This window comes from Ursus maritimus, unplaced genomic scaffold (genome assembly GCF_017311325.1).
Source record: "Ursus maritimus isolate PB19 unplaced genomic scaffold, ASM1731132v1 scaffold_8, whole genome shotgun sequence".
Taxonomy (NCBI): domain Eukaryota; kingdom Metazoa; phylum Chordata; class Mammalia; order Carnivora; family Ursidae; genus Ursus; species Ursus maritimus.
In genome coordinates this window covers 6582473-6595896 of record NW_024426996.1, presented here as the reverse complement: position 1 = coordinate 6595896, position 13424 = coordinate 6582473, and the positions used below count along the sequence as shown (strand labels likewise).

Here is a 13424-nt window from a genome sequence, read left to right as displayed (position 1 = left end):
CTATCTACAACAGAGATTTTTATATTTCTCTTTCAAGTATTCATAGCTAAGTTTACTGTAAGCAAGCCTTTTCTTTCTTTCATTGAAAGTATATTATTTACCCACTATGTGCACAGCACATTATAAATAGAGATGCGTTGGGATGACACTCGTTAGGGCTACAACAGATGATCATAGCAGATATTCAGGCCTCCAGGAGTTTACACTTTTAGGTGGGAAGACAGATCTTATTCACATACTAGTAGGGCACACAATGGGTGGGGAGAGGAAGGTAGAGGAGGGACAGTACTGCCAAGCTTCATGGCCTGTGTAAGGAACTGTGTTTTGGGAATCTGATGGACCAGCAACATCCTCGATCGTATGTTTGTTCAGCGTTTGAGGGAATGAGAGTTTAGAGGTGAAGTCTATCTAGCCTGGTCATCACAAATCTTATCCCGTCGTCAGGTAACAATTACCTTTCAGTTTCCAATAGATGTTCCCATGTCACACATTCTGTTAGCCCTTCCTGAACTTTTAAATCCAAATAAAGCACAAAGGAACTAAGAGTAAGAATGGGAAGGAATCACCTAAAATCTTTATCAAGTGTGGTCAGAGTATATCTTTGGCCTAAATACACTCTAGTGGGGTCCATGCTAAGATCATCCATGGTTTCCTTTCCCAGTCCGTGTTCTGGAATATAATTTAAGCCCTTTACCAGTTTTTTTTTTTTTCCATCTGCAAGACCCCATGTTTATTTCTTGGCAGGGAACACAGAATTCTCTACCCAGGCCCACTGCTGTCTTCCTCTAATGATTCAAAGTCATATATTATAACACACGAATGAAACGCCTACTATGTGCTCATAGAAGAGATGTCAGTATAATTAAGGGTGGAATTTTTGTGGCATCTTTTAAATCTGCTATTTTCCATTTTATCATTAAGTCGCTTCTTGGCACACTTTCTTCCTTTATCATTTACTATCTAGGTACACAAATGACACTTTTCTGTTCTGTTGTGTACTGGTAAATATTAGGAATTCACATTTTTCTAGAAAACAAGCCTCTTAGAGCCCAGAACATTAGGACCTACATTTATAGATTAAGGCTTATTTATTTATTTTCATTTTTAAAAATTTATACTTGAAGTTTAATTTAAAAACAAACAAACAAAAAACAGGCTTCTTCAGAATAGTTGCTCCTGGAAGATCCTGATGGGCCTAATGAGAGTACTGGTGGCCCGTCTGTTGCAATGGCTTCAGATTGAGGAATTTAGCTGGAAATGAATTTAAAATGGTTCTAAGAATGCAGCTTTCTGCGTTGTAGTAATGTTAACAGTTTGGAGATCTATAGAGACACATCTGCCAACCCTTAAGTCTTCCCAAGTGACACTGCATATTTTATGCTTCAGAAACTAGAAATTGAGGCAATAAGACCAAACACAGAGATTCTTTCCGAAAGCCACTAGTGTTTAGGAAAGTTTGGTATTGCCTGTGACACAGCGTGATAAATGTGCTATTTGATATATGTAACTTCCTCACCGAGCAGAAAAAAAAAAAACATGTAAATGCAGGAGAGTCAACAGAGTGCGATGAAAAGAGAAAAAAATTCTCGAGAATCAGGAGATAGCAAGGTTTATCCACAATTCTCTACAAACTTCAGTCAATAATGAATTTTGGTCCCTTCTTTTCTTTTTAAAGATTTTATTTATTTATTTGACAGAGAGATTGAGAGAGAGCAAGAGATCACAGAGGGAGAGGCAGAAGCAGGCTCCCCACTGAGCAGGGAGCCCTGGGGCCCTGAGATCATGACCTGAGCCGAAGGCAGATGCTTAACTTACTGAGCCACCCAGGCGCTCCGACCTTTTGTCCCTTTTCTGTTTGATAGTTTCTTCATCAAAACTGGGCTTTATCGCTCTTCCTGGTTCCAGTAGCTTCTATTGAGGTAGCCTCAGTGAAACCTTGGATACAGGCTTCGCACCGTGCTAGCTGCAGGTTCGCACGCGTCATCTTGTTTAACTGTCAACTGCTCCAGCGACAGTCGTTCCACCGCTTCAGTCATCTGTGCGCAGAACTCTGGCTCCAGCTTCACTGCCTGAGGCAGTGGTTCCCAAGGGCCATCCTGCAGATCGGGGTCCACCCATCACCACAGATGTTCTCCCAGGCTATGGGAAATGATAATAAGTGGGTCACGTGCTGAAACTTTCAGGGAGCTGCTGGTATTATATTCAGTTATTCCTTTCCTCCTTTTATTAAAAGTGCATGGTATCTGGTTGATGAAACAATGGTGATCACAGAAAGCTTTGTTATGGGTCCTGCTTATCAAAGTAAAACATTTTCAGATCTTTGTTGGCCCTCTTCCTGGAACCCCATTGTTTTCCCTTATTTCTGCATCTAAAAACCTTGCAACACTTGGTTTAAAAAGTGTCTCAAACAAACCACCTTGGCATGTACTCATGCCAATTTTAAGAGCCAAGCTATGAAAATAGGAAGGGGAAGAAGATACTTTGTAGACATTTAATAGATAACTTAGCAATTATTTTGAGTTTATATTTGATCTAGTGACAATGCAACCTTGTAAGTTGCAGCTTCCCTTTGATTGCCCTCTTCACTGGGATTTTACCTGTGAATATTTAATGTAACTCTTGGCAAGAAATATTTTTCAGGGAATTATTCTTCCCTGAAAAGATAGCCCTTCCCAGTTTTATCGAGAAGCCTGGTTCAGGAATCCCTTTGATCTGCCATGTGTTGGTCCTTTTCAGTGCTGATGGTGCTTTGCTCTGCTTTTTCCTCAGTGATACGAATGAAGTTGACATCCCGCCCAACACCCGCGTTGGCACCAAACGCTACATGCCTCCAGAAGTGTTGGACGAGAGCTTGAACAGAAATCACTTTCAGTCGTACATTATGGCCGACATGTACAGTTTCGGACTCATCCTTTGGGAGGTTGCTAGGAGATGTGTATCGGGAGGTAAGTAACGGCGATACTGCTGGATCTGCTACAGATCCTCGCTTTCTGATCAGAAATCAGAGTTACCATATTGTCCCCCAAATCAGACTTTCCTTTCTTTTCCACCTTAGTTCTGTCGGTGCAGTCCCAGTCCTCCCAAGAAATGATCTTTAACATCTTGGAATTCTTTTTGACCCCCTCCTTCCGGCTTCTTCTCACCAACCTGCTGGGCCCCATCCCCAGCTCCAATGCCCATTCCCTGTGGCTTCCTCCCACAGATTAAGGTAGAGACAGAGATGTGAGGTGAGACACCTGTTCTTTAACCCCCCCCCACTTGACTTTCTGTAGTTCTTCTTCATAAAGCAATTTGAAAACATGAGTTTTTATCAAGGTTTTTATCAAGTTTTTGTCAAGGAAATTAAACCATTAAGAATATTACTATTGGTCATGATAATTTTTCTGCAAACAAGGATTCCCTAGTAAGACAACAATTAGAAGACATTATTAACTATTTAGATGCATTATTATTGCTCGTTGTATTTTGTTTACTGCTGCGTCATCTGTCTTTAAATAGATCCCAACACTTTGTAGGTGAGAAGCTGGATCTTCGGGTCTTCAGTGTCGCGTGTCCTGTTTGTGGCTGTACTCACGGCCATGCTTGCTTAGAAATCGTGCTGCCCCCGCTGCCTACCACGGCCAGTTTAAACTCACTTTTGTGAGGCCTTGAGCTCGCCCCAGGTTCTGAAAGTCCAGAGAACATGGAACTGGTACTGGGATTCGTTCTTGGACCCACCATTTATTATCCATGAGCCTCTGACAAGTTATTCAGCGTAGTTCTAGTTCTTTGATCTTAAGAAAGAAGTGAATTAAAGAGAATTAAACCTGCCTGGTACATAAATAGCGTTCAGTATATCTTAGCTCTTACTTAATATTTTCCTTTTGGCTGGTAGAGGCTTAACTTATATTTAGACTCATATTTAACCGGCATTTATACTCTGGGGGACAGACCCTGATGCAGTGACACAAGGCCTTCTAATCACGCGGGGAGCTCTGAGCTTATTCTGAGCTTAATTTAAAATAGAACACATTTCCTCCCAAGTGAGAGAACTTCAGAAGGAAAGTTAACATGGGAAATGTTTCCTAACCAGATAGTGAATAAATCTCCCAGCATCTATGAAGAAGAAAAGAGCTAACCAAAATATAAGTTAACTACTTGTCTATCCCTTGCTTCATGTTCTACCAAGGGTAGATGCACCTATTTTTGGATAACACACTTACACGCAGGACTGGTTTATAGAAGTTGAAGGAGGGGTAGACTACCAGATTACTTTCTAATTCTGTTTTCCTGAACATCTGAAGCAAATAGGGCCACAAGAAACCTATATTTGGAAGCCTTTGGGTCAGAATACAGAAGAAACGATCCTTAGCTTAAAAACAAGCCAGCCTTATAAAAAACAGCAGGGTTTTAATTGCTTTACTAGGTCTGTCTTCGCCTGTGGAGATTTGAGAGGTACTAAGGTGTTGCCTTATGTCTTTATAAGATTGGTTTGTGTTTATCGGAGAGGTCAGATTCTCAGCTCTGCCCCAGACCAACTGTATGGCCTTGGTCAAGTTACTGAATCCCTCAAAACCAAGTTTTCCCGTCTGGATAATGTGGATAATAATGCTGTCTCATAAACGTGTTGAAGAACTTAGTAAGACAAATCCTACAGCATACTTGCCTCCATGCCCGGTATGTAGTAGGCTCCTAACAAGCAAGTTTGTCTTCTCTTTCCAGAAAGTCAAAACACACAAAATTCTATTCTCCAACACTTTCCTTTATGATGTCGGAAGTTTTGGGCTTGTCTTTCTAGTCTAGATACTTTTGGGTGAAGTAGATTCTGGATGTAGGTCTTCTAAACTTTGGAAGAAAAAGAATTTTTGAGGTTTCAGACACAATTAAATGGCAGCCAATATGGAAATTTAGATAACTTAATTGCATAATAAGGAGAAAGTAAGGCCTATAGTTCAACGATAGACTTTGATTACTTCATAACCTTATGTGATTGGCTCTGTGTCTGTTGTCGTATATACACCTACCCCCCGATGGTGTATCAGTCCAGCCAGGTAGAGACACCAACGTTGGGCACTGAGGAGGATGCGAGAAGAATCAGATAGGCATGGTCTTTGCCCTCAAGGTGTTTCCAGAACCATTGTCTTGAGAATTAGAAAGGGAGGAAGAACTCAAAGTGAGCATCCCTCACACATTAGGCCCCATGCTTTTAGTATTTCCTATAGAATTGAAACACAATGGAAGGAACTAGTAACATAGATACATGTAATTATGCCGTGTGGTCTCAGTGAGGGACGGAGTAAATGGTGAGTGGGAATGGTCTGAGGAAACTTTTGAACCTTCTGGTCCTTTATATAAGGGTATGAGTTTGCAAGGAAGGGCATAATGCAGACTCCAGATTTTATCCGAGTAGATCCCAGCAAATTTAATGATGCGTTGGATAAAATCCGCCAACTTGGTAGTACCGTCTTGTTCAGATAAAAAGCAATGACATTTCTATAATAGATGATTTAGGATAGGGAGGAGAGGTGTTCCAGATAGATTGTTCAGAGAGGCATCCTCTAAGGACAGAAGCTGCTTATAATTATTGTGAGGAGTTAATCAGGCTTGAAAAGAAGATATAAGTAGCCTACTTTTCTAAAGGACAAAAGAAATAAGGTAGAAAGTAGATACTAGGAAAAATGAGATGGAATTTGTCACGATAAGGGTCATTTTCCCAAGATGACATAGACTTATATTTCTTAACCCTTCTTTCAACAATACCAATTTTTTCTGATAGTAATGTATTTTTTTGTAGAAAGTTTGGTGAAATACAGAAAATTTAAAAAAGAAAAAAAGAAAAATCAGACAGGTCTCACACCTAAAAAATCATGGTTAATATTTTTAGGTGTGTATAATTTTTAAAATGTTAAATGTGGAAAAATGCATTCTTATGATTAAGCAGATAGAAAATGTAAACCTTATATTTTGTTCAAGTACGATACACTGCCAAGTTTATTACGAGATTCATAATCTCATATTGCAGTAATAGCAACAGTCACATATTATGTGGTATGAGTTTAGGATGTGTCTGCCAAATTTGCGTTGAGATTTAATGTGGATTTTTTTAAGTTTGGCATACAAGACCCTTTATAAAATAGGAAATAAATTTGAGATGCTTGTTTTACTTAGCTTTGGGAAATTAGAAAAATGGCTTGAAAAACTATAATAATATGTTTCATTAGGTTTTCTATTTATGTTTTTAATTAGATTAAGTGTCATTTTTGGGCACATTTTTTTTCAAGACTTATTTTTCAGTTTTTTTACCCTGAACTTGTCTTGAGTCCTGATAGAACTCTGCTTTGAGAACCGTTTGTATGTCAGACTTTTATTTCTACCTCCCAGAAGATATTAATAGTACTAATAATTTAAAAACAACCCATATTTTCAGGTATAGTGGAAGAATACCAGCTTCCGTATCATGATCTCGTGCCCAGTGACCCTTCTTACGAGGACATGCGAGAGATTGTTTGCATCAAAAAGCTCCGTCCCTCATTCCCCAACCGGTGGAGTAGTGATGAGGTAAGGCTTGGGGTAACCATGTGGCTGTGACCGATTTCTAAACAGACTTTACTCTTTTTGCCAAAATTCCAGATATTCCTTACAGGAATCCTCCCTCTTTGTTTCGATGGAGATGGTAATGGGGCTTCACCGCAGTCCTTGATATGGAGCTAAGTGTGTCGTATGTTAAATTATCTGTTTCTTCTTGCCAGTTTGAGTTGGCTACTTCTAAAGTATATTGGGTGGGTTACCACTTAGCCTGTACAACAGGTAACACTATTTCATTTATTTGTGACGTCCTGACATTTGCACAAAGGATGTTACTTCTGTGTGTGTCTTTCAAGCATCATGAGTTTTCTCTATGACAGACCAGCGTACACCGTTCTCTCATCGTGGTGAGAGAAGACACAGGCACCTGCAGAATCTAGTTTTCCTTACACAGAAGGGATACGAGCTGTAGTTGAGCTGCCTGACTGCGCTGTGGATCTTTGTTAATAGGGCTGATGTGACGCGCTTTGAAGAAATCCATATTCAGCCTGGCTCTCAGGACGAGTGATGAAGCCTCAACAGGGCCGAAAAGGGACTGTCCAGAAGGAGGAGATGCGTTGGGTGGGCCTTGGCTCTCCTGTCTCATGTCCTCCTCCAGCTCCTGCCCATCCATCCTCCAAGCTTGCAAACTCACCACCTCCCGGACTGCTCTGGAGGGCTGGGACATTCAGAGATGAGTTCGAAGCATCTCCAGGATAAAACACAGCCCCCCCCCCCAAAACCCACCTCATCAAACGTGTACAAAGCCAGTGCAAACACACAGAGAGAGCACTGTTGATAAGCTAATTCTTTAATGTTAAATGCATTTCAAAATAACGTTTGGTTCATTGGTTTTGTGTCTCGTTACTGAAATGCTGAATAATGCATATGTTTTCCAATGAGCTATGCAGAAAACTTTCTGAGATGCTGGAGTTACTTTATTTCGAGGGTGGTTATGGGCATTGGTATTACTCAGAATCCCTTCACTGAGGATTTCTAATGAAGTGAAATTGTGCTTTTCCACAGGAAGACCAATAATTGATGTAGTGCAGGAGAACACGGGAGAAAGTTTGAGCGAGGCTATGCACAGGTCATTACTCTTGCTAAATGGCACAGTGCAATGCTATTATTGCAGCAGACAGCTGTGGTTTAGGAATAACCGTGTTTGTTTGAATAGTATGGAATTAGATAAAAGATTTAAGCTCATCGAGTGTTATAAACAATGTAGGAGTGTGGAGTCGAATACGGGCTCCCTGGGTATTTTGTATTTGGTTAATACCGACTTCAAAGACACTCTTCTACGATTAGCAGAACCACGGGCTTGCTGCTGTTGTAGGGAAGACACGAAAATCGGTTTCAGTCATTTAGAATTTGCATGAAAAAAGAATGTTTATGGAATTTTGTCTACATGGTTTTAGGAGTACCTTTTAAAAATGTATTCGAACTTCAGAAACCCCTCACTAAAGGCCACGTATCCAATGGCAATCTTGTGGATAATACATTTCTCTAGCGTTACTCCACTTTTCCTTTCCCTCCCCACAGTGTCTAAGGCAGATGGGCAAACTCATGATGGAGTGCTGGGCTCACAACCCTGCGTCAAGACTGACAGCCCTGCGTGTTAAGAAAACACTAGCCAAAATGTCAGAGTCCCAGGACATTAAACTCTGAAGTGAGGTGAAGAAATAAGCGTCTCTGGAGAAAGCCAGTAGATATTGTTCTGTTTGTGGGCAGAGCAAAAGATGTTCCGGAAGCATCCACAGTACAAGCCTTGAACATCATCCTGCTTCCCAGTGGGTTCAGCCTCACCTCTCAGGGAGCAGCCTGGACAAAGAGAAGTTCCCAGAAACACATTCTCATCGTGTCTGTTTGTAGGAGGGAGAAACCGCTTGGGTAACTCGTTCAAGATATATGATGCATGTTGCTTTCTGAGAAAGCCCTGTATTTTGGGATTGTCTTTTTTTTTTTTTTTCCAAAAGATGCTTTAATTTTGCCAAAATAGAACAAATGTAGATGTTTTAAGGTTTATACTATTATAGTTTAAGTGATAACAACGAAAGTTCTTCCCGGAAATTCTGCTGGAAGGTAAATTTTAAAATATCTTTTTCCATTAGTGAAATTTTGTTGCACTCTGCACACCAAAAGACAGTCTGTGGAGTTGGAGAATATAGAACGGAACTCCTCTGAAAATCTCCCCGCTCCTGCCTCCTCAGACCGCTTGGGCCAGCCCTGCTCTTGGGGGGCCGCCGCAGCAATGTGAACGCACCTGGGCACGAGCGCCACCTGTCTGGGGCCACATTTTGGGATTCCTGCAGGTGCCCTTTTGTAGCTTCTGACCAGACGGAACAAATGAAGGTTTTATGTGACTTATTAGAAGTAGTAAGTGTCGATGCCTTTCTTCAGAACCACTTTGTGCTTCTGACTCTTTTAAGGCATTTCTGTCATGGTAAAATCCTTTTTATTACACACAAACAAAGGTGTTTTTTATGTGCAGAGAATTGACCCACACATGGTTCTGATCTCTCAAATGAAAGGATCGATATCAAATAAAATTGCCATCAGTTGTATTGAAAACAAGGCTCTTTGAAATAGAGATCATTTGCTCCCGTGTCGTAAGAAAAATGTGTCAGTAGGATAGAGGATGAGGGTGGGGTGTGCAAATGGCCTGTTACGTATGTGGAAGAGCCAGTCTCAGAAGCACAAGGGAAAAGGACACATACCTTATTTTGTATAGATGACGATGGTTTTTTTCTGTAATTGTCTCTTTTGTGTCTGAGTGAAGGGAAGGAGAGAAAAGCATGTCAGGTTAATTTAACTAAATTTTAATTAAAAAATATAAATATAGCCTCCAAATGGGACAGCGGAAAGAGCTAGTGGAAGCCGCAAACTATTGTAGCTGCTGTGATTTATTATTCTAAAATAGATACGGATCGAGCATGTATGTCTTACGTGGTAATTTGACATCTTAGAGGAGTGCTGACTCAGTTTATTTTATTCTCGTGATGTTCAGTTCACTTTTTAATTTATTTATATATTTTTTCTTCTCTGTGCCACTTGTGCAAAACATCTCCTCACCTATTCAATTCTGCGGGGTTTTAAACTTTTGAGGAACATGAGTCAAATCATTGACAGGGCCAATATTCCTTAGCAACAGGAACTTAAAGCTCAAAGTTGTGCGCACCCCTCTCAACTGTGTTCATTTACATTTCCTTTTCTTTGGTTTTCTCCTTTCTTCAAAATGCTGCAGTGTTTAGTAAAGAATCGGGACGTACTTCGCTTCGGTCTTTTTAAAAACGACGTTCCTTCCAGAATACTCCAGGGGGCACTGTTTTATAACACATTTTCACCACTTGGTGCCCGAAGGATAGAGGGTTTTTGAAAATTTGACAGCTGCGCGAGAAATGAGAAAATATTCTCCTCACTTCTGAGGTAGGCTTGCAGCTGGTGACTTGTTCATCCTGAGAACCTCCTAGAGCACAGAGCGGTTGTGAGCTCTGTGTAAGTTTGGGAGAACAGGGGAACTGGTGTTCTCCATTCTAAGCATTCACTTCCAAGTGATTCAAGCTGCATTTTTTTTTTTTTTTTGGAATAAAAGGTTTCTTAACCCTTGAATAGAAACAGAATTTCTGTTTTTCAAAGATCACAAACAGTTGTTTCCAAATATAATTGTAATCAGAGTGCTGCTTGTAGTAATGCTAAAATCACCTGAATAGAAGTGTAAACAAATGGTCCTTTCCCTTGTGTCAAATTGCATTCTTTGTGGTAGCTTAGAAGGAATTATATGCCTAGAACTACGTGTGATAATCAGCTGGGCCGTGGAGGGAAGCTTCAGTGCCTCTAATTTGATTATCTACAAACACATAAGTTAACATGGATGCCAGTTATGTGGGGACATGCTTGTTTCTTGGTTTTCCCTAAATTTAAGTGAGGTTCGGTTTGCTTACCTCTTCGATAAAAATTTGTGGGTTTTTTGGGCAAATTTTTATACATAGATAAGTTCAAATCACAATATTTTGTGGGGAGGTGATGATTTGAAAGTAAATTAGATTTTTAGAGAGGTGTTGGTTACAATGGCGAATGGGAAGAAATTAAAATAGTATCCAGATTTCTTCTATATTATTTGTTTAGTTGTTTTGGAAAAATCTATAGCTTACTTTCTAATTCTCAACCTGATTTACTCACTATGAACATTAAAATTATTCTTGAGATATTTAAAAAGATCCATTTAGTTATTAGAGTCTTCCAATGAGACAGGAATTTATTTATGAGATTTTTCTTTGTGTCTTACCCAAATCCGCCTTACTGACGGAATTCTAAATTGTTCTTTAACAGACTACCTACTTACTTCAAAATAATCCTTTTCAGTTTTTAATTTTCAGTAGCTCAGAAGTGAATTTTATTTTTATTTTTTTGTTTTGTCTTTCAATAGAATAAGGGGGAACCTGGAAATTAATGTAGTCAATTGCTTCCTTTCGGGACTCTTTCAAAGACTAAGATTTTTCTCCTAATCACTCCCTCCCCTTCAGGGAAATCCTAAAATATTAGTTGTTAGCTAATATAAGTTTTATATACTAAGATGTTCAGGTTTATAGTTTATGTATGTGTGTATATATTATATAAATATATATGTATATATAAATATTATGTTCAGTTTGGAGTCTGGCACAACTCCATTATGTGGATTAGAGAGTAAAGTATTATGGATGATAAAGTACTGAATGAAACATAATATTTATTTATGAAAGCGTGTAGTTGGTTAAGTCACTAGTGACAGTGCTATGAACATTGTGTATGAGGAGACAGGCCTTTGACTCCCGGACAGCACCACTCTGAAGTCACTAGTGACCATTCTTTTTATTCTTTAAACATAAAGCTTCTTAGAAAACATGCCAGGATCTTACTCACAGGGAATCCTCTGACACATTGCACTTGTTATGTAGTCAGGTATAGGAAATACTGAATAATGACAGAATTTCATGTTCCTGCGACTCATGCATATTCATCAGAAATTACGGTGGTTTGTGTTGTTGGTCTGTTCTGATTCTTCTTTGTCTGTGAGCAGAAAGGCACTGAAAGAAGCCGAATTTTTAAACTTGAATAGTTCTGTAGTTATAGCTCCATAGAAAACCCAGTGACAGAGCTGTGGGAATGAAAGAAGTGGTATCAGAAGTGATTTAATTTAGCAATTATGATTCGTCTTGTAAAACAAAACAAAACACAATGCCATATTTTTTGGAGAGAAGTTGGCAGTATATAAGGGGTTTTGTTGTCTGTCTGTTTCAAAAGAAGATTCATTTGTGTTCTTTTGGGGAACCAGTGCCTTATTGAATTTGTATATACTGTAATTATTCAGGACTAGGGAACAAACAATTGTATTTGTTACAAATTGTATATGGCTTTGTTTTAACATTCCCCGAAATAAAATGGTTCCTTTCTCCCCTTGGAAAGCACATGTCTGTCATCTTACAGTTGTGCCTTTTTTCCATCTTTGAGAATATCACATTGGGACCAGGCAGGAAGGCAGCCACGAAAGACAGCGATGCAGGTAAGTCTGTATGTTTGGCGGCGGGAGAGCAAGAGAAATGGTCCGATGGCTTCTCTTTTCTCTGTAATTAGGAGGCACAGTCATGAGAGGGAGGGGAAGGCAGGCAAGTCAGTGGTCTGGGGGCAGCGAGGCAGTTGAAAACTGCTCCGTGGACAATTACAGCCAGCCGGTTATGGGCAGCGCCCGTGGGACCGGCTGGGCGGCTTCGTGGCCGACAGGGTGGCCGGGGGGTCGCCAGGCAGCCTGTGTGGAGCCTGTCTCAGCCCCTCGGTTGTGGCAGGAGGCCTGTGTCCGCCTCCCAAAGGCCCCATCTCTGTCCCTTGAGGAGGAGGGTGATGCTAGCACCGGATGCCTGGAGCACCGCCGAGGCTGAACCGGTCCCAGCGGCGTGACGGCAGCGCTCGCCGCTGCTGGAGATCAGCTCTTCGCCCCGGGTCGTAGGGCCACCTTGCTGTCATTTCTGTCAGCCCCCAAAACGTAAGCATGGAGACCTCGACAGCCGGCTTCGCTCAGGGGGAGGGTGCGCAGGCCTTGCAGCAGTGGATCGTCCAAACGTGGCCTGCCGTCTCCGGGCGATGGCTGCCGTGGCCCGGAGTCAGGAAGGGGCTAAAGCGGGGCAGCTGGTGGGTTGAGAGAAACCGGGTCCGGCACAGAGAACCCTGCCGGGGTTGAGGTGGCGTATTAGCAGCGACCGAGAAGGGGCTGCGGCCCGCGTCGGCCTTCCGGGGGGGGCAACAAGGCTAAGGACAGTTGGAGGTGTGAGCACAGCAGTGGGGGATCTCTTTAGAGGACAAGATGGTTGGTGCCGGAAGAGGAACCCCGAAGTCAGGCCTTTGTGGATCCCGGAGGTCCCGAGGGTGGTAGGCGGTCTGAGGAAAGGAACACGACGGCACAGTTCCCCAGGGCCACCGGAGAACGGGGAGCGGGAGAGGGGGGGCAGCCGGTGAGGACGGGGCGCAGCGTAGAGACTGGGACCCCAGCACCCAAAGCTCCACGGCGGGGAGCCTGAGCCGCCCGGTGCTGGCTTTGTGAGGTAACCTTTGGCTCTTCCACTGTAGCTTCATCTTTTTCGATGGAGTTGAAATCTCCAGTTCAGCCATAGGATCCAGTTACCTGTCGTCACTTCTCCCTTAGTCGTGACGAACGGTCGAGTGTGTGACCCTCGCTTTAAATCTGCCTGAAGCCCCCGTCTCCCAGCCCTCAGGAGGGGCAGTTTCTCAGCGTTGCTACAAGTGCCCTTCACTCCGGGGACCACACCTGAGCCGGGGGGCAGGCTGCAGTCCGTCGAAGGACACCGCCCCACGCGGCTCTCTCACTGAGGGCGGGCGCCCTTGGACTC

The 13424-nt window shown here is 42.0% G+C and overlaps 1 protein-coding gene across 2 annotated transcripts in view; it reads left to right on the top strand.

The window, feature by feature from the left end:
• The window catches only part of BMPR1B (bone morphogenetic protein receptor type 1B), a 147844-nt gene extending 138623 nt beyond the window's left edge, over positions 1-9221 (top strand). The window contains exons 8-10 of one of the 2 annotated variants that reach the window (XM_008707172.2): positions 2770-2945; positions 6407-6537; positions 8086-9221. In XM_008707172.2, coding sequence (XP_008705394.1) covers positions 2770-2945; positions 6407-6537; positions 8086-8211 — 433 coding nt within the window. In that variant the 3' untranslated portion in view covers positions 8212-9221. Of the gene's footprint in view, positions 1-2769; positions 3060-6406; positions 6538-8085 lie in introns of those variants that run through there. The other variant, XM_040625396.1, reaches the window with a different exon arrangement.
• The last annotated feature ends 4203 nt before the right edge of the window (positions 9222-13424 follow it).